The sequence below is a fragment of the Rhinolophus sinicus genome, linkage group LG03, assembly GCF_036562045.2.
Source record: "Rhinolophus sinicus isolate RSC01 linkage group LG03, ASM3656204v1, whole genome shotgun sequence".
NCBI classification, from domain to species: domain Eukaryota; kingdom Metazoa; phylum Chordata; class Mammalia; order Chiroptera; family Rhinolophidae; genus Rhinolophus; species Rhinolophus sinicus.
Genome location: NC_133753.1, coordinates 176,851,142 through 176,875,698, shown reverse-complemented (window position 1 = coordinate 176,875,698; position 24,557 = coordinate 176,851,142). Strand labels below are relative to the sequence as shown.

General features: G+C 38.7%; 1 protein-coding gene across 1 annotated transcript; it reads left to right on the top strand.

Moving 5' to 3' along the window:
- Positions 1-256: 256 nt before the first annotated feature.
- On the top strand, positions 257-22,810 carry DNAJC21 (DnaJ heat shock protein family (Hsp40) member C21). The gene is made up of 12 exons (XM_019737249.2): positions 257-564; positions 5,197-5,290; positions 6,789-6,912; positions 7,208-7,330; positions 7,693-7,997; positions 8,889-9,040; positions 11,088-11,175; positions 13,765-13,923; positions 14,351-14,393; positions 18,509-18,681; positions 21,285-21,360; positions 22,326-22,810. Exons 1-12 carry the CDS (start codon positions 468-470, stop codon positions 22,488-22,490), a joined length of 1,599 nt encoding a protein of 532 aa, XP_019592808.2. The 5' UTR covers positions 257-467; the 3' UTR covers positions 22,491-22,810.
- Positions 22,811-24,557: the final 1,747 nt, after the last annotated feature.

Here is a 24,557-nt window from a genome sequence, read left to right as displayed (position 1 = left end):
TTTTCCAGAATCTTCTCCCACCTACCTCAGCCCGCAGGTGCCACCAACACTGACCGCCGACTGTGTCCCTCACAATGACACCCAACGTGGCCCCGCCTCCGCCCCCTCCGTCGCGACGCCGCCTCCTCCCGCCCCGGCCCCCACCTCCCTTCCGCCGCGGCCCTGCCTCCTTCCCACGCGGCGTTTTCCGGCCTAAAGCCCGCCCCCACCCCATGCGGAGCCGCGTCCGCCGGCGCCGCCCCCTCCGCGCCTCCGCGTGCCGCAGCCCGCGCCGCCTGTCCCCACCGCGCGCCTCCGCCGCCCGGCGCCGCTGCCGTCGCCGCCGCCGCGCTCGCTGGCTGGCCCAGTGCGGGCGCCCGGCTCCCGCCGCGGGAGAGGACCATCAGCGCCGTCGCCACCATTTCGACCCGGGCCCGGGTCCCGGCCACGCCCCGGGCCCCGGCCCCAGCCCCCCGCCCGGCCGGGCGATGAAGTGTCACTACGAGGCGCTGGGGGTGCGGCGCGACGCCAGCGAGGATGAACTCAAGAAGGCCTATCGAAAGCTGGCCCTGAAATGGCACCCGGGTAACTATTCCGCAACCGCCGCGGTCCTTCGCAGACCCCGGCCTCGCCACCCTTTTTACCCCTTTCCCCGGAGTAACTCCGGAACCTGGCTGTGCCTCGACATACCCGCTCTGTAACTCCCCTCGTCCCGGAGACTGCCCGAGACCCCGTCCGGCCTCCGGTCGGCGGCCAGGTGGCCCCTGCGCGGCCGTCCCGGGGAGCGTCCTCCCCACTTGGCGACGCAGCCCTCCTCCTCCACCAGGCTTTACTCGAACTCCGGGAACCCCGTCCCTTTCCAGACGCCACCTCGCCTCTCCTTACGGTGCCTGCATTGCCACTTGATGGGGAAAGACAACATTCTAGCAACTTCACTTGCTCCAGAGGGAGGAGTCAGGAATTCCTAACCCAGTCCTGCCTCTGGCTTGTTTCTTGCTTGAGTCCCCTGGTGCTCAGCTTCCCCTGGCTTTTCCTGCTACTTAAGTGTAATTTATGGTTTCTGTATTATTGAAATTAATTAAGACAGAGGAGCTAGTGTCAGTGTTAGATAGCTATGCTTTTTTTTCCTTTTAGTAGGCTGTTTGAGCAGACCCTGTACATAGGCTATTCAGCAGATTTTAATAAGAGTTTTAATTGGGTGTCTTTCCATGTATGTTTACTTAGAAGTGTGCTTCGTTTGAATGGTTTATTTGGTTGTAGTCCAGGCTTGTGTGACTTTGGTGAAGTACTCTGATCTTCCAGACTGGGAAACTAAGACAGTAGTTGAATCTCAGCTTTCTGAGCTTTATAAGAGGCTTTCATATTAGCACTAATCAATAAGCACGTTTATAGAGTCTCCAGTATGCGCGAGGCACTACACGGTAGATGCTGAAATGCTGAGACAGAACCTCAGTCTTGCTGGGAAAACATGCCTTACACACACGAAAAATTAAATACAAGTGCAAATAAAATAGCACAATGGGTATAATTGGTAATTGGATTAATAGAACTAATAATGCCGCAAGAATTCAGAAGAGGGAGTTTTCACTGTGCACTGAGGCATTGAGGCTTCTCCTTGGTAGAGGAGCCTGGATTTTAGCTGGGTCCTAGACAAATGGAATTGGGAAAAGTGAACTTCACAGTATGGGCAAGAGCATGTGATGGGCAAAAGATGGTCCAGGGAACAGTTTGACGGAAGGCAGTGTTTATTGAAAGTCTGAAAATATGGGATGAGACAGCTATTGGAAAAGCACAGGACCCAAAGTCAAGGTAATGTCTGTAGTTGATGAAACAAGAAATAAAGGTATGGGTTTGTTACTTAAAGTTACAATGATTACCAGCAGAAGAACTAAAAAGATCTGATACGTATTTGAAGGGAAGAGGTAAATGTACTAAATGTTCATCACAGCACAAAGTCAGCAGCTACATTCAAAAAAACTAATAAATTCAAAATAGTATAGTAGCATGTTCTTAGAGTAATAGGGAAATCGTGTTAGGAATGAGAAATCATGTTAGGAATTAGAAGGAACTTAGGAATTTGTTGACTCTGGTGGGAAAGTGTAAGGAAGAGGGTCAATGCTTGTGACCGAATGCATAATTGTAATGACAATATTAAAGCATTTTTGAGTAGTAGTTTTGAAGTTAGATTGTAAAGGACCTTGAATTTTAGGTTAAGGACTGTGAAATTTGTTTTTCCAATAATGGAGAGTTGAGGCTGGCTTTATTAAGAGGTCTTGGAACTGTGAAGGCAACAGAGGACTAAAGAGGAATGGAAACAGAAGTCAGGCACAGTCCGCCCTGGGAAGGTAAGGGCCCAGGCCAGGCTTCGGGTCAGTGGGAGGGGTAAGGCAGGATCAGAGATACTGTAAAGGAAAAATTCCCAGCTTTGGTGATTATTTGCAAATCAATAATCAAGGAGATGCAAGGAAGAAAGACGCAAATGTTACTAACATACCAGTTGACTACTTTGAAACTGAACCTGTTATCAACTAAATGTGACTATCTTCTCTGAATGTCGTCATCATTCATAGCATTCTAAATATCTTTTGGTTTGAAAATGCTTATCCATTTAAGGGATAAATACTATCCCAGGAGATGCATGATTTTGATGTGCTTTGCTAGCTCATTAACTTGTTAGCTGCCATTCAACAAGTGTTTAATGTCTTATAAGTGCAAGGTACTGTGTTAGATGTTTCTGAGGTTACCACATGGGCTTTGCTTTCAAGAATAATATGTACCTCAAGTAGAGAGGCTGCCCATTTTTCATTGTAAAAAAAAGATACATTTATTTCTTATATTTAAGAACTAAGAGTAATTTCTAGTAGGGTCAACAGTACTACCTAGTGAGATCACTCCTTGTGAAAGGCAGGCTTTGAGTAATTCAGTAATGACTATTCCCTGAGCAGTTGACTGTATGAAGGAGACAGGAATGGACCCTGCCCTGCTGGCGCAGCACTCTTCCAGGTGACACTGAGAGGAAAACGCAATTTTAATCCGTTGAGATAAGGACAGTATGAGGGCAAATAGAAGGTGCTTATGAGTACATGGACCCACCCGACCTGGGTTTATGTGTGAGTGGGGTAGATGTGCATCCCTGAAGAAGTGACATCTTAGGTCAAGACCTAACGCAGGAATCAGATAATACAGGTGGAGGGAGGCAAGAGAAAGCATGGCGGAGTCCAGGAAGGGGAAAGGGGAACATGGCCAGGTAAGTAAGTAGGAGCCAGGTCTTGAAGGTTGTGGTAAACTGGATTAGGTAGATTGCATTTTAACTAAGGGCATTGGGAAGCCATTGAAGACTTGGAAGCAGGGGAGATGACAGCTTTGTGTTTTTTTAAGTCTCTCTTTGGCTATAGTGGGGAGAATGGATCGGAGCAGGCAAGACTAGAGGTAAGGAGACCAGGAGGTCAGGGTCCAGTGAAGTCACCCAGGATGAGATAGGACCCAGGGATGGACACTCCGAGGCAAGGGCCAAAATTCTCAGTGAGTAAGTGGGAGTGATTGGGAGGTGAGTACACAGTGAGGAGGGGAAAGGTGGTGTAGCCAAATGGTCTACATCTCAGAAGAATGCTAGTTTGTCTTTGGGGGTGAATAAAGGATCAGTGACCAGTGCCAGCTCCAGGACCAGACCTGCCCATTGAAGGCTGTGGCTGAAGGAGCCTTGAGAGGGAAGCCCTGCAGGGAAGATGTTCTCAGGGAGCCTGGCTTCAGTCAAAGCTGGGCTTAAAAGGCACAATTCATGGAATTTTCCAGAAGGCACTGGAGAAAAGTTTGGGAGGGAGTGGAAGAGGGCATGAATGGATGAAGAGAAAAGCACAAAGAATAATGTGAGAGTGCCTTTTAAACTTTGATGACTGGATTTGCAATACCTGTGGCTTTTTGTATTTGGCAAATAATAAATGTGGGCTTTCTGCTTTTTAAATTACTGCTTTTTAACTTCTTGCTCTCATGCTTTTAGATCTTGGTTCAACCTTATAGTCAACCAGTTCAGGCATATTTAAGTGACATAAAAAGCCATATGACAGATTGAAAAATTCCTTAAGAAAGAAGCTTTAGTAAGAGATTAGATCTTATTTTCAGGTGGTACATTCATGGGTTTTATGTGTTTAGAAGCTTTAGCTTTCTTCAACTTCTTTGGGGGAGGAAAGAAAGGAGTGGGAAGAAGCAGGACAAAAAGTACAGTACTGATTACAAGGTGAAGAAGAACCACCCACCTACCACCCCAGAACAGTCACCTTTTTTGTTTTATGTGGGAAGATTTATTTGCTGGCTTTTTCTGCCATTTTGCTTTCAATCAAACTCTGCTTTCTTTCTTTTTTTTTTTTTTTTTGGTTGTATCTTCACTGTCTGGGAAAACTTACTTTCAAGCTCCCTCACACCCTATTGGCGGGCCTCAGACCCTTGCAGGCTGTGGGCAAGAGGCGTCCAGTCTTCACCATGTGGGCTTCTCCATAGGCCACCTGAGTGTCTTCACGCTGTGGCCGCTAGCTATTCCCAGAGTGATCCGAGAGAGCGCCAGGGCCCAAGATAGAAACTGCAGTCTTTTGTAAACTAATCTCAGAAGTGACATACCGTGCCATCATCACTTCTGCTGCCTGCTGTGGGCCATGTAGACCAACCCTGGTGACTTGGGAGGGGACTGCACAGGACTGCGAACGCCAGGCCGTGGTGATCCCTGGGGGCCATCTTGGACACTGGCCACCACCCTGAGGCAGCGATGCTTCTGAATTCCAAGGTTAAGGGAGCGCAGCTAAGGGAAGAATAATTAGTATATCTTTTTTAAACTTTATGTGATTTATTTTGGTATATGTTGATAAGAAAGAAAAACTTGACAATGTGAACAATAAACAATCTAACACTAAATAGTAACACTTTTTCTATAACTGGTTTCTCTCTATATGTTATTCCTTCTAAAGATAAATTGTATGCTACTCAGGGTTTTTCATTTGTGGATATCTAGGTTGAGTGCTCAATGATGTATCAAGATTTAGGGAAAAGCATGAAATCTACTCAAGTAGATATAGTAGATTCTGATAATCAGCTGACATCCAGTAACTCTTTGCTTTTCTCTAGTTGTTTTTCTTTGTTTTGAACACTCCTCTGTTTATGGCATTTGTGATGGGAGAGATCCTTTTTAGATTTTAATGACTAAATTTCTGTGCCTTTATATTTTGACAGATAAAAATCTGGATAATGCCGCAGAAGCAGCTGAACAATTTAAATTAATCCAAGCAGCATATGATGTGTTGAGTGACCCTCAGGAAAGAGCATGGTGAGCGTCACGCTAGCCTTCCTATCCCCATGTATTTTGTTGGGAAGAATTGTCATTAGAGGGTTTTTTTAAAACTAATTAAGGGATTTTTGGTATGTTCTGAGGCTTTGGACACCTACTCATTATTTAAAAAGCAGTATTTGGGTAGGAAGGAACCTTAGAGATGATTTCTCCAACACTTGATTTTATAGATAGTGAAACAAACTGGCAATATTAGTTTTAATTTTGATACTTATTAATTGGGGTCTCTTTTGTGTATGACAAGTTTACTAATATCAGACAAGGAAGAATGTTGTTTGTCCTTAAACAGATAATAGTATTTTAATACAAGAATTCTAGTATTTTCCCAAGAATCACTTTATATGAAGAAATTGAGTTAAGCTTCTATATCTATGACAAATAACTTTTATTAGTGATGAACCTTTTCCAGTCAAAAATTCCTGTGTTGGAAGTTGTGAGTTTTTAGATTTTTGGTGAACTTTTTGCTCCAAAGGAATAGGTTTTAAGCCCTGACAAAGCTGCAAGATCCTGCTCCTCCAAAGAGCGTGGCTGCTCGGTGCTCCCACGCAAGTCTTCTGTGTGTTAAATAGCGTATAGCACAGCCGGCTGTCCGGAGAGAAAGGCTGTGAAGAAAATTCTTCTAAAATTGTCTTTTATATGAAAATCAGAGAGAGAATCCTAAATTTTTCTCCTTCCAAGGACATTGGAGAGCTGACCTTAGATGGTTTTACCTTCCTCTGGGAACTGTGAGACTCATTCCTGATTTCCTTTCGCTCTAGCCTCTTCTCTAGATCAGGTTGTTTTTCTGCTCCAAGGATTCCCTTGTCGTTCTATTGAAAGCTCCTGCCTGTCAACTCTCCGTTATCTGGAGGCAATACTGTGCATTGGAGGAGAGCGCAGTCCTTCCAGGGCAGGGAGACCTGGTTGTGAATTCTAGCTTTGCTGCTTACTGGCTTAATGATTACAGACAAGTTATTTAAAACCACTGAGCTTTAATTTCCTGTTACAACAAATGGGGATAATAACTAACTTTACAGAGTTATTATGAGGGGTAATTGCATGTGGAAGAAGCTCCTAGATTGTTTACATAAACATAGCAAGAGTCTTATTCTGGTACATGCTGGTGGATGCCCAACCCCTAATGTATAATTAGTCTGTGGACCACTACTGTCTATTTAGTAGCGTTTCTTTCCTGTGAAAATGTAGCCACCTTTTTGGGAGAGTCATGGAAATTCCTTGGCTTATTAAATTTCCCTGTTCATATGGGCTAGAACTGTATAGTTCCTGAAATGTACTAGAAGTTGCAGTCATAGTTTTAATCAGCAATTTTGTGAAAAATCAAGTCTTTTCATGTTGTTTTTTTCCTTAAAATGTTTTGGTTTTGGGTTGGAACATTAAAATGTACAATAACAACATTTTGGCTGTTTAGAGGAAGGAGTCCTTTTGAATTCTTACGTATTCAGCCTTCATTGATGCCAACTTTTGTTTGTTTGCTCAGGTATGATAATCATAGAGAGGCTCTGCTCAAAGGCGGGCTTGATGGCGAATATCAAGATGACAGCTTAGATTTGCTTCACTATTTCACTGTTACCTGTTACTCTGGTTATGGAGATGATGAAAAGGTAAGAAATGAGCTAACTCATAATTTCTTGTCAATCACTTAAGACTCAAATACAAAGAGAATTTATAATAGAAATTGAAACAATGTTCATTTTGAAAACTGAGAAAACACTGCCTTCATGTTAAACTGTTGGCATATAAATACCCCCATTTGAAGCTTAAATGTGCTTGTGATAACAAGAGCTTGGGACTGTAGTTCTTTAACAGTAAAGTTTTTTATGTCACATTTTAAAATCTTATTCTATGATGAGACTACAAAAGTATTAAGAATTTGTGTTCTATGAACTCTTTTTTTAGGGCTTTTATACGGTGTATCGTAATGTTTTTGAAATGATTGCGAAGGAAGAGCTAGAATCTGTACTAGAAGAGGATGCTGAGGGTTTTCCAACTTTTGGAGACTCCCAGAGTGACTATGATACGGTAAGAGAGAAATGCGTTGCCGTTTTCTGATTAGCATTTGTCAGTGTGTCTTTTCCCCATTTCAGTATTTAAAAAAAAAAAAAATGAACTCTAGTTCTCAGCCCTGTACTTCCTGGTAGCCTCCCCTTTTTTACTTTTCCCTCCTTATTGACCATGGTCCCATCCCGTTAATGTCTTCATTAAATTCATACTGAAGAGTGATTTATTCTGTTAAAGGCTTAGAAGGACTAGCTTCTTCTCCTTTGGTTCATTGTAATGTTACATATATGAAGAAAAATGTTTGCATCATTAATGTTTGTCACCTTACTAAAAAAAAATCTAAATGAAAAAACTAGCATTTTACCTATTTTCTTTGTCTCTAGGTAGTCCACCCTTTCTACGCTTATTGGCAGAGTTTTTGCACTCAAAAGAACTTTGCTTGGAAAGAGGAATATGATACTCGACAAGCTTCTAACCGCTGGGAGAAACGAGCTATGGAAAAAGAAAACAAAAAGATTCGAGACAAAGCAAGGAAAGAGAAGAATGAGCTTGTCCGTCAGCTGGTGGCTTTCATTCGTAAGAGAGATAAAAGAGTGCAGGCTCATCGGAAACTGGTGGAAGAACAGAATGCAGAAAAGGCAAGGAAAGCTGAAGAGAGGAGGCGGCAACAGAAGCTAAAGCAGGCACAGTACGTACGGCAGGGCCGGATCCTTTTCTAAATACAGGTGTGGAGTCAAAGGAAGCATCAGTAAATCCCTACCATGTGCTTTTGTGCTGGGTTAAGTCATCATCCTGGCTTCATGCTTTTTTTTTTAATCCTGACATTGGCCAGTGGGTTTTCATCTACTGTGGAAAATCTGTTTTTTGAGTTGGATGTTTTCCTTTCAAGGCCCTTTATATTTGAGATCGTTTACCAACTCTTGTAAAACTTGATACCAACGAACGTTAACTGAGTTCTTAGTCTGTACAAGGCTCTGCTCTAATGCTTTTCTCACAATTTTCTATGAAGTGAGTTCTGGTTTTTATCCTCGTTCTTTTGAGAAAACGAAGCAAACAGGCCCACGATCACATGGCTAGTAAGTCAGAGAGGTGGGAATTGGAGCTGAGAAGGCAGTCCAGTGCCCTTCTTTTAACCACGATGCAGTACTACCTCTTTGTCAGTATACTCTCAGATACGTAGTTCATTTTAGTGCCTTTAGAGTTTTGTTGTTTTGAGTTACTGTAAAAACGTTGTGTCCAGAGCATTATAGCATTCTTTAAAAAATTACTTCTTAAAACTTCTACCTGCCCCACCCCTCATCTTTTGAAAATTAGCATTTTACTTGACACTTAAGACTCAGAACCACCTGAAGACTTCTAATAAGTCACCAAGAGTTACCTGTTTGAAAACCTGTTATCTAGTAGAGCAATTAAAATCAGCCACATAACAGATTTAAGTGACTTTGCCCATTTTAACTCAGCACAGGTTTTAAATTTGTAAACACTGACAACTTGGGAGGAAGAAGCTTTTCTTCCTAGGGGGTAGGTTTTAAGCATAAAGAGTAAGTAAAACCAATGCGGAGACTGTATTTGTTTACAGATTAGCGGAGCAGTACAAAGAGCAGAGCTGGATGACGCTGGCCAATTTGGAGAAGGAGCTCAGGGAGATGGAGGCACAGTATGAAAAGGAATTTGGAGACGGGTCAGATGAAGATGAAATGGAGGAACACGAGCTCAAAGACGGACAGGATGGTAACTTCTTTCAACCATTAAGAATCTTTAGAAAATGTTTTCATGCATAGGGCTTGTACACACAGGATGCTTCCAGGTGCCAGTAAGGGAGCTCGGGGGTAAGACAACAGGGAATGGGAGAGTGCGTGAAAATCTGGAGAACACCCGAGTTCTAGAGTTTTCACGTTTGTTTTTTAAGTGATTTTTATGTGACGTCTCCCAACTTTTAAATGTGGTCAATATTGAAAATGAAAGACAATATTGTATGGGCCAAGGAAAGGTAGTCTATTGAAGTCATCTAATTCTGGTAATTTGATTAACAAACTCTTTCCTGACTGTTTTAAACAGCTTGTGCTTCCGGCTGTATAAATACAGAGGGTGCCAAAAAAATATGTACACATTTTAAGAAAGGAAAACTGTATTAAAATTGTAATAATATACTAAAAGCAAAAGATGAATACAAGTCACGTTTGACTTCTGCAAATACAAGAGGTACTCAAAGTGATTACCATCGCCGTAATTTTAATACAGTTTTTTCCTTTCTTAAAATGTGTATACACTTTTTTGTACCCTCTGTATATTGACAAGTGGGCATATTGACAGGTGTGACTGACAGGTTATTTTAAAAAAATGCAATTAAGCAGTAGGTCAAATTTTAATAGCAGCTCTTTCCAGAAAAGCTGATATTGCACAGGAGCCTCTGTGGTGTGTATCAATTCTTCCTCTCATTTCTGACTTTGTGGAAGGGCTCTTGGTGTGCTGAATTATTTACAAATGTGCTTTTTCAGACTAATAGCCTAAATGATAAAATTATAGGCATCTATTTATTCAAAATAATTAGGAAATGAAATGTTTTATTAATGAATTAGAAGTAGTATGTGTGAAAGTGCTTTGAAAATTGTATTCTATAAATGTGATGTGGTGTAATTATGTAGTGTTCTACAATTTATAAAGTGCCTTCACATACAAGATTTCATTTGATCCTCTGACAAGAGCCCTTAAATGTACATTTTACTCATAGAATTAGCTGTATTTTACTGATGAAGAAACTAAGACTGAGAAACTGTGGCATATGCTTGAAAACATAGGACCATTTTTAGATACATATTTTGACTTCAAATCCAGCATTTTTATTAACTTTGATTAATCAAAATTTATTTCGTATTAACTACTTGACCTTTTAAAGTTTATTTCATGTATATGATATATTGAAAGTATACACATAATTGGAAAATAATACCATGTACTAAGCATTGGATTATTTTGATCATTTATGATTTCAATGAGAATGTCCTTCAGAATCATATTAACATCACTTATTATAAAGAACCACTTAATATAAAGAACCATACTGTAGAATATAGAAGAGATACTTTGGGGTCTTTATTGGTCCCATAATAAATCAATGGTGGCAGTTTACTTTTTTATTTTTTTTAAAAATAGAATATGGTATTGTGCAAAGACTTTCAATTGAGCTTTTTAAAGTTTAGATTTTTAGACTGTATTGATAGTAATTATGCCATTGTAATAAAGCTTCAACCTTATAAAAAAGTTTGTAAAGATAATGCTAAACTTTACATGTAATATGTTCTGAGCTGTCTAATAATTATAGAATGTCACAGGTTAAGTTTGTTTAAGCATTTAAGAGTAGATTACAGTTAAAAATATGTTTTTACTAAGTCTTGCTCAAGAGGTAAATTAAAAAAATTTTGTTGAAAAAAGTGCTTTGTGGTAGAACTATCATCAAAGTGACGTTTGATTTTCTGAACTTAGCTCACACCCAAGATTTTGAGAATTTTTTGTTTTCTTCTAAGTAGCTTTATGAAAAAAACTTGAAAAGTAAAGTGATATATTTGATTTATTTATCCCTTATAATTTAGTGCTTCTTTTAAAAGGTCAACTCAAATCCTGATAACATTGTTTGTTTTTGTTTTTTTTTGGTAAAGAAATATTTATTTCTAATTTGTGTGCAACTTTAGATCCTTACTAAAGAGATGGAGTTTGTTAACATGTTTTGGGTTTGTGTTCTAATCAAACAGGCTTCTTACTGTAGGTTTCCTTCTTGTAGGTAAAGATAGTGACGAAGCCGAGGATGCAGAGCTTTATGATGGCCTGTATTGCCCAGCGTGTGACAAGTCGTTCAAGACGGAAAAGGCGTAAGTTTAATACCTTTGCACTCACCCTTTCTTTTGAGGTGAAATGTAATGCTTTGAAAGTCCTAGAAAGAAAGTGCTTGTAGCAGCTGATCGCTAGGCCTCACATGTCACCCCTGGGGGGTTTCTGACCTGGGGAAGAAGAAGGATGTGGACCAGCAGTTAAACTATTGTGCTGACTCTCAGTTGTGCCAGTATTCCTGTGGCATTGCTGCGTTTCAAACATGTACGCTGTCTCCAGGAAGAGATGTTACTTGTTTTCGCAAAGAAGGCATAGTAAGGAGCCTAGACCCAAGGTAATGGTCTCTCTGTTGTTGGTGGCAGACTCACTTCCAGCCTCAAGCTCCTGTACAGGTCATTGCTGCCAACACAGGGTAGTATATTTGTTGAAGTGGAAGGACTTTATCTTGTGAGAACAATGGCAAAGAGAGAAGTGTTAAAAAGGACACTGTTATAAAGGGAGTAAAGGAAATGAGAAAATGTGATTATCGGTAAGGGAAAGAAGCAAAAGATGTGCAGTAAAGAGGAAAGGAAACCAGAGGATGAAAATGAGGGTGAGTGAGTCCCAAATAGTCTTACTGGATAATCCCCAAGGAAAGTGGGGAGAGGCAGAGAAGTTAGAAAAAGCAAGAAAACCAAAGCAACAATGAAGGAGATTTTTAAAAATTATTTTTTATTGGGAAATAATGTCAAACTTAACAAATTGCAGGAATAGAATACAGAGCACCTGAGTCATGTGTTGCTCACACTTTGCCTCAGTTGCCTGTGCTTGTTCTCTCTCACTACACATATACAGCTTTTTCCTGAGTAATTTGAGACTAGGTAACATACATAATACTCCTTCACGTCTAAGTACTTGAGTATATATTTCTTACGAATAAGGACATTGTCTTACATAATCACAGTACAGCTGTCAGCGTCAGGAAATTTACGACTCTGATATGGTACTTCTGTCTCCCTCCCTGCACACATTCTGCTTTTATCAGGTGATTCTTTATTAATGTCCTGTATGGCATCTTTCCCGCTTTGACAAAGGCTCTGGTCTAGGATCATGTGTTGCATTTATTTAGTTTATTTTCATCTGGATCAGTTCTCTTGTTTGTGTCATTGATAGTCCAGAATACTGGCCCTTTGAAGTATTTCTTAAATATTTTAAAAATATTTCTCTCCTTTTGGGTGTGTATCCTCATGGTTAGATTCAACTTATGTGTGTCCAGCTGGAATGCTCCATAAACACGGGTTGCTCTCAGGGTTTCATATCTTGGGGCCCATAATGTCTGTCTGCCCCTCATTGGTGCTGATCATTTTGATCACCCTCTCAAGATGTCCAGTTTTCTCACTATAAAGTCAGTGTTGTTTTCTCTGGCAACATGTGTTTATTTTCTTAGAGCGTGTTTAACCTGTGGGTAAACGCTTTAAAACTGTGCAGATATCTTGCTCCTCATCAAAATTTAGCCTCTGTTGATGATTTCAGCTTGTACCAGTCTGCACTGTGATGGTCCCAAAATTAAGTTTCTTTGGTGCCAGTGCTTACACATTAGTCATCATTTGGCCTTCTGCTGTAAACAAGAGCCCTCCCTTTCCCCCATTTCTCTGTCTGAATTTATGAATTATTTTAATTGCCTTATAATTCATTACTGCCCTTTTCATGCTCAAATTTTTCTAGATGTAGTTAGTGAGAGAGTTCCTTCCACCTGGCTCCTATGTCCTTTTCATGTGTCCCAATCATATTTTTGAGCACTTAGTTTCTGGCACGAGATGTTCTAGTTTCTCCAAGGAACCTTGATCTGAAGGAAAATTTTAGTGGGAAAGAGTAACATCCCAGATTAGAAAACCAAAATTGGACCAAATGAGATAAAGTTAATATTGACACAAGTTTCCTATTTTCTAGTTAATCTAACTCGTGTAGCTTAAGTGTCGTCAACTCTTTTTTGAGGTATTGCGTACTTGTCCGTGGGGCCCTGAACTAGGCTTTGTTCCGAGGGGCAGAGGGGCAAATGTGTGTGTCTGAACTCACATTTAGGGTGGTGGGGTGAGAAGGGAGACCCCTCTTGAGAAAGTGAAAGAAAGCTGCTGAAAACAATCAAAAGAAGGTAAACTGTTCTTATACTTCAAAGCCTCATATCACCACTTCTCAAATCCATAGTGTCTTCCTTTTAAAGTTAGAATTGTTTTTTAAGTTTCTAGTGATCCCTCGAAGCCCATAGCAAACTTGGACTATCTGAGCACTTAGCAAATAATTAATGAGTAAGAGGAAACAGTGGAGAAGGCTTGAATTTAAAAAATTGGAAGATACAAATTAATAGAGAATTTTACCAAAAAAAATAATAAACAAGGAGAAAGTATGTAGACAAAAGGATGGAGGAAGGGGAGTATGCTGGGTTACAGGATAAAAGAACGGAGTCATGGGCTTCTGGTGTGTTTAATGCCGACGAAATCCTGACAGAGTTATGTTTCTTTTTATAGTATCACTAACACTTTGCTTAATCAGAAAAAAAGTGAAATTTAAATTGGTTGCACTTACCCAGCAACACATTTGGGCACATACGACGTAATCCTGTTGCAATTACTTACATCAGGTTGTTCTTTCAGTATGAAGAATCATGAAAAATCCAAGAAGCATCGGGAAATGGTTGCCCTGTTAAAACAACAGTTGGAGGAGGAGGAAGAACATTTTTCAGGACCCCAGACTGGTGAAAATTTATTAAATGCCAATTCTGAGGAAGACGTGGAGGATGCACCAAAACAAAAGTACTTCTGAAAATGTCACTGGACATGTTTATCCCATTTAGAGATTGCATTGAAGTGCTTTTTAATCTCAAAGAAGTTATTCTATTGGCGAATATTTTCTGCACTTCTTCTAAATAAAGGAACTTTATAGTATTGATGTGGGTAAAGACATAATGTTAAATATAATTTTTACAGACTATTTTATGACTATTTTAAAAGCAGTTTTGTACCTAAGTAGTTGATAATGCTGATTACTATCAATTGAGCCATTGTTATAATTTTCTAAGATGATAATGTGAATATTTTCTTTTCCTTTTAATGTTTTATGATATTAGGTAATTTAAAATTTTACTTTTCTCTGTATCTAGTATTTCAATATTTTCTTTTTTCACTTAGTAAGTCTTCACAAAATCAAATATTTGACATTTTGATTTATCTGTGTTCTTAGGCTTTCTAAAAAACAGAAGAAAAAGAAACAGAAACCCACACAGGTATGTTAAAAAGTTTTGTTAACATTAAAAATCTACGGAGTTTTAGTGCTCTTGTTTATTCAGTATAATTTGTATTAAGGAGAGGGACTTTCGCTTTATAATTTTATGTTGATTGTGTAACAGGTTAAAAGGAGCTGAAAATATTTTCTTGTTTCAGCTCATCCCCTACATGTATGTAGCTAATTTATTTAATTACCGTTGTCAGTGTATTTAAGAATTTTGCCTGTGGAGTTCCACTAATATTAATTCACTGAATGACCATATTAAAAAAAAATATGTTTCTGGATACATATAGTGGCAGGGTTTTTAAATCAAGACAACAATTAAAATCGGAAACTTGAAAATCTAGGGACTGGTCAATGTCTATCCAAGTTTATTCTGCCAATAACATAAATGAAATTTTGCAAAAGAAACATTCGGTTAGAAACTTGCAATGATTGTGCATATTGAAAAAAATGTTCTTATATTACTCAGAAATTTAAGTAGTTTAAGTATTTCACACCCAGGCTCCAAATTTAATCTCTATCTCAAGAATTATAGTCATCCCTCAGTATCTGCAGAGAATCGGTTCCAGGACCTCTGCAGAAACCAAAATCCACAGATGCTCAAGTCCCTTATCCTACATGGTGTAGAACAGGGCATACAATGGTCTTTCTGCATCTGCGGGTTCCCAACTGCGGATCGAAAATACTGTTTTCAGTTGGTTAATCCAAGGATGCAAAACCTGCAGGTGCGGAAGGACAACTGTATTTTTACATAGAAGGGTATTGTGTTGATACAGACGTGTAATACAGTCTCGTGGGTGTATTGGAACTTATGTAACCAAAATGAACTTGTCCTATTTACTAAGGATATTTGATGGTCCTGAAGGGAATGGAATTGATTTCTGTGTCATTTTAATATAATCTAATTATATTAGCTTGTATTAAGTATTAAATGTTAAATACAGTTCTTTTTAATAACTGAAAATGTTTTCAAGAAAACCTAGGTAATTATGAAAATAATTTTTCATAAAACTTTAAATTTTGGCTTATGGTTGTACATTTGTAATTTTTATCTGTTTCATATTCCAAAAATGATACATGACACAATGATACATGAGTTAATCACTGTTAAAATTGTGATGTGGAACTTTTTGCTTCAGTTATTAAACCATGTAGCAAGTTTATGTTCCTTTTATTAAAGTGACTCATATCACTTTTACAAAGTTTTTGACAAAACTTTCATCTAAAGACTCTGCAGTCCTTAGTTTAAAACACTTTCTTCTTTGTGTGTGCCAGAACCATTAGAATAAAGACGAAATACAATGGAGAGGAATTTATTGATACCTAACCCACGCTCACCTCATCTCAAGTCATGAAGGCTAGATCTAAAGATTGCAATAATAAACGTGTATTTGTATTCTTCCCAATGAAGATGCTTCAGTTTACCACCCCACTTTCCCCTCTAAAGCCGTATTCCTTGATAATACCTCTCATTTATGATTTCTGGTGATTATCAGGGAGAAAGCCCCCATTTAGACCTAGTTTTATGTAGCACTGTTCCTGATACTTCCTAAGTCCTTTTTGAAAGGGAAGGTGGTATGGAGACAAGTGCGGGTAGAGCAGGAGCAGCAAATACTGAGAATTCGTGCAACTTCAGCTAGGGAGCGTTTTCCGTATGGACAAAAACAAATTGTCCATATGGACAAAGCCAACAAGGATTGTAAAAGAAAACCCCCAAAACTGACATTGAATGTAAACAAATGACCCTGGCTGACAAGAATTAATCCAAAAAACTTAAACACAGCACTCTGAACACCATCCATCGGAGGTTCTAAAGACAAAATTAACTGCAAAAAACCAAATCTTGGACTTTACTTAGATTTTTTGGTAGTATTGGTGTGGTATTCCAGAAACCATTTTATGCATATTATAGGATACAACAAATGAGTATAGTCAGCCCCTCTGTGTCTACAGGTTCTGTATCTGCAGATTAAACCAATTGCAGAATCGAAAATATTAAAAAAAAAGATCCAGAATGTTGATCCTTAAACAATACAGTATAACAACTATTTACATGGCGCTTACATTGTATTCGCTATTATAAGTGATCTAAAGATGATGTAAAGTATATGGGAAGATGTACGTGGGTTATATGCAAATGCTCTGCTATTTTATATAAGGAACTTGAGCATCTGTGGATTTTTGGTATCCTTGGGGGAGTCCTGGCACCATTCCCTCGTGGATACTGAGGGATGATTATAAATATACTAATGTTGGGAACCAGATTCTCTTGTGGAAGAAGGGAAACACAGATACAGATTGAGGGAAAGAGAAAAAGAACACTGTTACGCTGGATTGGAATTGGAGATACCAGTGTGAGCTCTTGATTTAAAATAAGTGTATTAGCTGTGTACACTGTGACTGCCTAGAAGCAGTGACACCCAGTAGCAATGAGCATACCTAGTTCACACATCTTGGTTTCTAAGTGGCTTTCCCCAGTTGAAGGAGTCAGGGTTTGGTCCTTGGAGAAATGGCTGGTTGCAGGGCTGGGGCAGGGAAAGTACAAGGGTCATCTGTACTACAGACTAAGAAAGTATGCAGATATCAGTGGGGATACATCAGAACTACCCAGCACTCAGCTTAAAGCCCTGACAAATTTGGGAAAATGGGAGTCATCAAAAAGACTGATGATGTTATTTTTACACATTGATTTTGTGATATATTTTTACACATTGATTTTGTTAAAAAAAAAAAAAAAATCATGTATCTATATTGACACACTGATACACTGAGCCTCAAAAGAGAGTTGGAGAAAGGAGGCAAACAGGAAGACTTCGTTACAGAAGAACATGAGTTAGTACAAATGCAAATGGCAGGACTAATAGAAGCAGAAAAATCACTGTTATGCGTCCACCAATATAATAAATGGTTCACAAGAATCACTAGTGAGTACCAGATCCATTGGGTGAATAGGTGTTAGGGAACAGGGTGGTCACACAATCTCAAAGTAGCACTGCACAACTTACTAAGAAAGGAAAAAGGTACTTAGGAAATGTCTGGCAATACCACCTTAGCCAAATGACCAGACTTTAATGGCTGAAAAATGGAACAAAGTGACATTTTGCCTTCTGATGTAACATACAGAGAAGAACACAGCATTATCCTTATACTGTTCTTACTAGAAATGTTTTGCCTGAATCTAATCATGAGGACAGAGTCAGACAAAGCCAAACTATGGGTAATTCTACAGAACAGTCATCAAATTTTCAATATCATGAAAGAAAATAAAATGAAGGAATAAAAGAGATTAGAAAGATATAACAACCAAATGCAACATACGATCCTTGATTATATCCACTCGGGTTATAAAAAAATGACATTATTGGAATATGAATATGGATTGTGTAACAGATAATATCAGTGTTACATTCTTGTGTATGAAGAGGATATTGTGGATATGTAGGAGAAAGTTTTTGTTCTTAGGAGAAACATGGCGAAGTGTCATGCCTGCACCTTACTTTCCTAGGTCAGAGGGGAAAAGTGTGTGCAGAACAGAGTAAGGGAGGAAACAAGTGTGGCAATATGCTACCCAAAGCAACAAAATATTCACACTTAATGAAGATAATTTGCCATGCATCTTCCTTTTATAATGCCTATGTGTTGTTTTTCTTATTTTTTTCCTGACTATAAAAGGAATAGTTGCTCATTGCAGATTATTTGGAAAATATAGAATAGTATAAATATCCCTAATTCTGCCTATAGATAATACTTAATGTTGAATTAAATAGTGATCAGATGTTACGTATAATCTTTTCTCTTCAACTTTTGCTAATATGTTGTATTTTCCACATAATTGGATCACTATCTTTTGGAAACATGATTTTTAAGAGCTTCATAATTTTCCTTCATATATTCAACTTATTGACTATCTGGACTGTTTCCAATTTTTCACAAATTTAGTATTTCTGTAATGAGCATTCATGTTCTTAAATTATTGTCTACCCTTTTTCTTAATTTCGTGAAGACATACTCCAACCGGAGTGCACAGGATGTTATCAATGTTTATTTGGCAATAAGTAGCCAGTATTATTATAGTATTTCTTTTGTAATGCATACATGTTTATAACCTAGAATTATGATGATAATTTCAATGAAAATGGAACTGGAGAAGGAGTAAAGTTTCAACCAGAAGATACCAGCTTAAATCATGACAGTGCCAAAGAAATGGAAGCTAGTCCCCAAGAAAATGTCAGTGTCACAGAGACTGTCGAACTGTGTGATGATGCAAAAAGTGAAGCTAAAAGGTAAGTCAGAGGTGCGTGTTTCTACTTACTTAATATTGGTTGTCAGGATATTTTTCATATGTCAAATAGACTCTCCTTTTCCATGATTGATGGGGTAAATTAGATGTATCTGTGACTTGTTTGTAAACCCAGACGTAGGTACATGTGTATACACAGATGAAGCGTGTTGGAAAGAGAATGCTAGAGCGATGTGCTCATGACATTTCAACAACATGGCCAGAATCAGAAAGAAGCTACTTTGATCCAGTTTTTGTTTCCCTTATCCTACCAAGGTTCTTGCTTTGTCCTGGATCAGTAAATCCGTGGCACTCGTGAGCACCGATGAGGCTATGTCCCACTCGCTGGGAGCGTGACTAACCGAATCTCCATGCTTGTGACAGTCATTCTGTGTTCAGCCCCACTGACCACATGCGGATAATACCCAGAGCTTGGGGCTTTCTGGCTCAAAGGAAGCCTGGAATCCTGGTGCCGCCCCAGCCCGTCATGGTTGGTGAGGGGAAGGTCTCAGTCACGGGAGGTAGTATTCTTCTTCCTCTCCTTGTGGGCCATTTTCGTCCCCCTCCTCCTCTCTTCCTCTATAGCAGAATAAGAGGAAAGATCTGAAGAGTAAGTAGCCTCGTGTTGTTGTCATAGGACCAAGTAAAACAGTTCAAATGACAGTCAAGTAGGAAATGCTTAACACTGGGGCAGCAGTGAAGGGGCGGGGAATGTACTTAGGGGCCCCGGCTTTAGGTGGCATAAATGAGAGAAGCAAGTTCTGGGGCCTAGCATAGGGCTGTGGCTGTACCAACCGGTAAAGGAGCTTGGGAGAGCTGAAAGCTGGAGGGGGAAGTTACACACCACTCTGATGCTAGATGTTTGTTCTGGTTTTACAAATGAGGAAACTGACTCTCAGGTTAAGTGACTTGCCTGAGAACAAAAGCTGGTAAGTGGAAAAGCTGGCACTTAATCCCTGTCTGCCTGACTCCTTGAAGGCACCCAGGTCAGCTAGCTCCGTGGGGCCTAAGGGACCTGTACAGGTCCCTTGGGAGCTGCTTTGTGGGCGTGAGGGGTGGACCAAAGGATGCAGCTCCAGAACCCTGACTGTCTCCTTTATCTAGAGCTAACATTTTTCCATTTGTTTTCCATGTTATTTTGACATGGGAGTTCATTTGGGAAGAAAAAGGGTTCTCATTGCTAAAAGTAAGACTTTGAATTCAAATGATTTCTTCACTGTTGAGTGGCAGTGCTGGGATAGAGGTGCACACACGCGCACGCACACACACGTACACGCACCAGGTGACCTGACTCCAGTACCTTTCTGTGGGGTCCCTCTGCTGCTTCCCTACCGTGCACTGATGCTGGCCACCTAGTGGGAAGTTCTTCATTAGAAAACGTGTGTATCTAGAGTACTTTTAAAAAATGAAACTCTTAGATATTAGCTTCAGAGATGTAGCTGTCTTTCATAATATGATAAATTGTTCTTCAGGAATATTACCCTAAATTTCCTTGGATATATTTGTAGCATATCTGTGATGATATTATGTAAATTAGTAAATGTTAATCTGTAGCCTTATATGCCATTGTGTCCTTTTCTTGATGCTTTCAAAGCTGTCTGAATACTGCATAATGTTATGTTAACACTCCTAATCAGCATCTTTTAAAGGTACAGGCACAGTTCACAGATACTGTGGGTTCAGTTCTAGACCACCGCAATAAAGCTGGTCGTAACCTTTTTACTGGTGGAGGGTCTTGACTTCAATTTGTAAAAAACACAACATCTGTCAAGTACAATAAAATGAGGTGTGCCTGTATAGGCCATTTAACTTAATGCAGACTCTTGAAGAATAGTATGGCAGCATTATCATAATTTACTCATTATAACCCATTCTGTTCTGGAAGTATAGTTGCACTCAGATTTTACCCTAAGAATTTGGTTAGCATAAATGTATGCAATGAATAAGGAAAATTAAAATGCATATAGAAAATTGAGTAGAGAAACGTTCAGGAGTTATTGTTCAGGACTATACTGGACGGCACTTTCTGGGTTAAAGGGTACTTGGGTGGGGTGGGTACACACCGGATCAGCAGAAAGGACATAATCTTTTAATAAAAGAAAATTCATCGTGTTAAATTTAATTTTATGGACGTGTATTACAGTGTGTTTATTTTTCTTCTGTTGTGGAACTGTTGAAATGTTTGTCATAGACTGGATCAGGTTCAAAAGTTGTGTTTTGGGGGAGCCACACTTAATGTCAGAGTATTTCTGAGTACTGCTGCTTGGGTGCGAAATGGTTTGCTTCAATAAATGGAGTATTAAGTGCTTGCTTTTTTAACTAAAACACACCGTATAAAAGCTCAGAGAATTTTAGGGGCCTTGTTTTAGTTTATGTTTCAACTGTTTTAAGTAAATCCCTTAATTTTTGTGTCAAATTTGATACCTAATGTGATCTCTAAAGTTGTTCTTTAAAGCTGTTCACTTGAACTGTTAAAATTAATTAATTTGGCCATTAATTAGCCTTTAAAGTGCATGTCATTCTTTTGAGTCTTCTTGGGAGCAAAATGACAATTAAAAGGGGTACATTATTATTAGATTATGCTGAATTCTTTCACTTATTTTCCAGTGTTCCTAAACCCAAAGGAAAGAAAGCCAAAGATACGAAAAAATCTGTCAAAGTACCTGCCGAACCACAGACAGTGGTAGGTTAAAATCATGCTGACATGTGTTCAGTGGATCTTGTTGTTTAAACAATATAATCTAAATTCGTAATTCTCATTCTAAAGATGTAAATGTGTGTTTGGTGAGCCCTTCTGCACCTGCTGCATAGTTGTGGCTCCATCAACAGTTTCCCTGGACAGATGTGGAATTTATGTATGTGCTACTGTCATTTATTTCCTAATTAGTTTTTTCAGTTACAGTTGACATTCAGTATTAGTCTATATTAGTTTCAGATATACAACATAGTGGTTAAACACTTATATAATTTATGCAGTGATTCCCCCAATTGGTCTAGTACCCATCTGGCACTTTACATAGTTTTTGCAACATTACTGACTATACTCTCTATGCTGTACTTTACATCCTCATGACTATTTTGTAACTACCCATTTGTGCTTCTTAATTTCGTCACCTTTTTCACCCAGCTCCCCTCTCCTCTGGCAATCATTAGTTTGTTCTCTGTATCTATGAGTCTGTTTTTGTTTTGTTTGTTCATTTATTTTGTCTTTAGATTCCACATATAAGTGAGATCATATGGTATTTGTCCTTCTCAGTCTGACTTATCACACTTAGCATAATACCTTCTAGGTCTATCCATGTTGTCACATCATTTTTCTTTTCTTTAAAAAATAGCATATTGGAAATATCAGCCCTTACCAGAACAGTTACTATTCTGTTTTCTGTTACTTTGAAATCTAAAGCCTTGGTGTAGTCCACGTGGTACATGCTGTTGAATGTCTCAGGTCTCTTAAAGTCGATGGTGTTGGTTATTGGGACTTAGGTTCCAGGAACACCTGCCTCTGTTGAGTCCGTCTCAGTAGCTGTCCATTTTGTTAGATCTTTCTTTGGCAATTGTTTGATATTTGATCTTGACATGAAAACATAAAAAACTGCTCTCAGATATTAACACTTGGCTTTTATTTGTGATTTTTTTTCCTCTTCTCAGAATGATGTTCTTATCAGCTGTACAACCTGCCATAGTGAATTTCCATCCCGGAATAAACTTTTTGACCATCTAAAGACCACAGGTCATGCAAGAGCACCTTCATCGTCTTCTTTAAACAGTGTAACAAGCAGTCGGGGCAAGAAAGAGAAACGTAAAAACAGATAGACATTCTGCCAATGCTTCTTCTTTGTGATTGTCTCTAGATTTTGAAACCAAAAACTGAACTGATATCATCTAAAGAGTTAAAATTTCAGTGATATGCAATTTATTGCATTGTGGAAGATTATTTTTTATCTTGTAAAAACATTTTTTTCATTTAATATATATTTTTAAACATTTCATTAGTGACTGAATTCTACTTTTGCCATCTGAATTGACTTGAATATCTCAAAACAGGTAAATATTGTAAGGTATGCATTCTTGATTTCTGTTGTCTCATGGACAAAAATGTATGGGGAGAATTAAATTATTTTAACACATAGAAATGCCCCTTTCTGTTTTATTTTGTGAATTTCACTTTAAGTATTTTTATATGATTCACTGCTTTTTGTATCTTTTATTTTGTTATGCTTCATCATCTATCAAAGATTCCAGATCATTTTAAAATCATTATAGATTTTTTTCTACATGATACCATGATTTCAGTTCTAATTTTAAAATGATTTCTAACTATTGTTGATTACTGTATTTTATTCCCTCAAGGACAATGACAGGCAGAAACCAATGGAACATACTTGTATATGGTTGTATTATAAGGATAGTATTTCCAAGGTATAATTATGTTGATTTAATTTGAGATTTTTCAACAAGATACATCTTTTCGTTTTCTACTGATTTGAATTACGGAGGTGGAAGCAAATTAATATATATGGCACTTCTTCCTTAGGCATGGTGACAGCTGTAATGCATGACAGATCGAGGTAGCAGATGGTTTAGAATTTATACTGTTAAACAAGGGATATTCTGCTTTGGGTTTTTTTCCTTCACGGTTTTCAGAAATTTTTTATTTTGTTTTTTACATCAAGGGAGAAGAATTTTTTTTGATGAAAGATTTTTGAATAGGGCTGATATTTATGCCACCTATTCTGTAGCAAAGATGAATATTAAATCAAAAGAAATATGGAGAGTTCTTATATGTGAGTGTGGTCATCAAGTATATGTTCAGTGATGAGTCAATTCTTAGGGTGAATTATATAGGTTATTCTTTTTTTACATTTATTTATTTTTATTAGTTTCAGGTATACGAAGCAACATAATAGTTAGATATTTAAACCCCTCATAATGTGATAACCCAAGCCCCAAGCTAGTACTCCTCTGACATATTATATAGCCGTTACTATCTTGTCATTGACTGTCTTCCCTGTGTTGTCCTCCACATCTCGTGACAAAATATACCTATTATTTACTTACAGTTGACATTCAGTATTATTCTGCTTCAGCTTCAGATGTATAACGCGTTGGTCAGGCATCTACACAGTCTGTTAAGTAATCCCCCAGTGCCCATCAGGCATCGTACATGATCTTTACAACATTGGTGATTATATACCCATACTGTATTAACTACCACTTTGCAATTGTTAATACCATCACCTTTTTCACCCTGCCCCAACCCCATTTCCTTCTATCACCCTGATAGATCTAGTACCTATCTGGCACCATACCTAGTTATTACAATATTATTGACTATATTTCTTATGCTGTACCCTACATCCCCATGACTGCTGTATAACAACCAATTTGTACTTCTTAATTCCTTCCGCTTTCACCAGTCCTTAACCCCCGCCCATCTTAAAGAAGTCCCTCTAAGATTCCTTGTAATACCGGTTTGGTGATGATGAACTCCTTCAACTTTTTCTTGTCTGGGAAGCTCCTTATCTGAATGATAGCTTTGAATCAGTTCTGAATGATAGCTTTGTTGGGTAGAGTAATATTGGTTGTATGCCTTTGCTTTTCATCACTTGGAATATTTCCTTCTAGTCCCTTCTGGCCTGCAAAGTTTCTGTTGAGATATCAGCTGCCAGTCTTATGGGGGCTCCCTTGTAGGTAACTAACTGCTTTTCTTTTGCTACTTTTAAGATTCTCTCTTTGTCTTTAACCTTTGGCATTTTAGTTATGATGTGTCTTGGTGTTGGCCTCTTTGGGTTCATCTTGTTGGGACTCTGCACTTCCTGGGCTTATATGTTTACTTTCTTCACCAGGTTAGGGAAGTTTTCTGTCATTTTTCTTCAAATA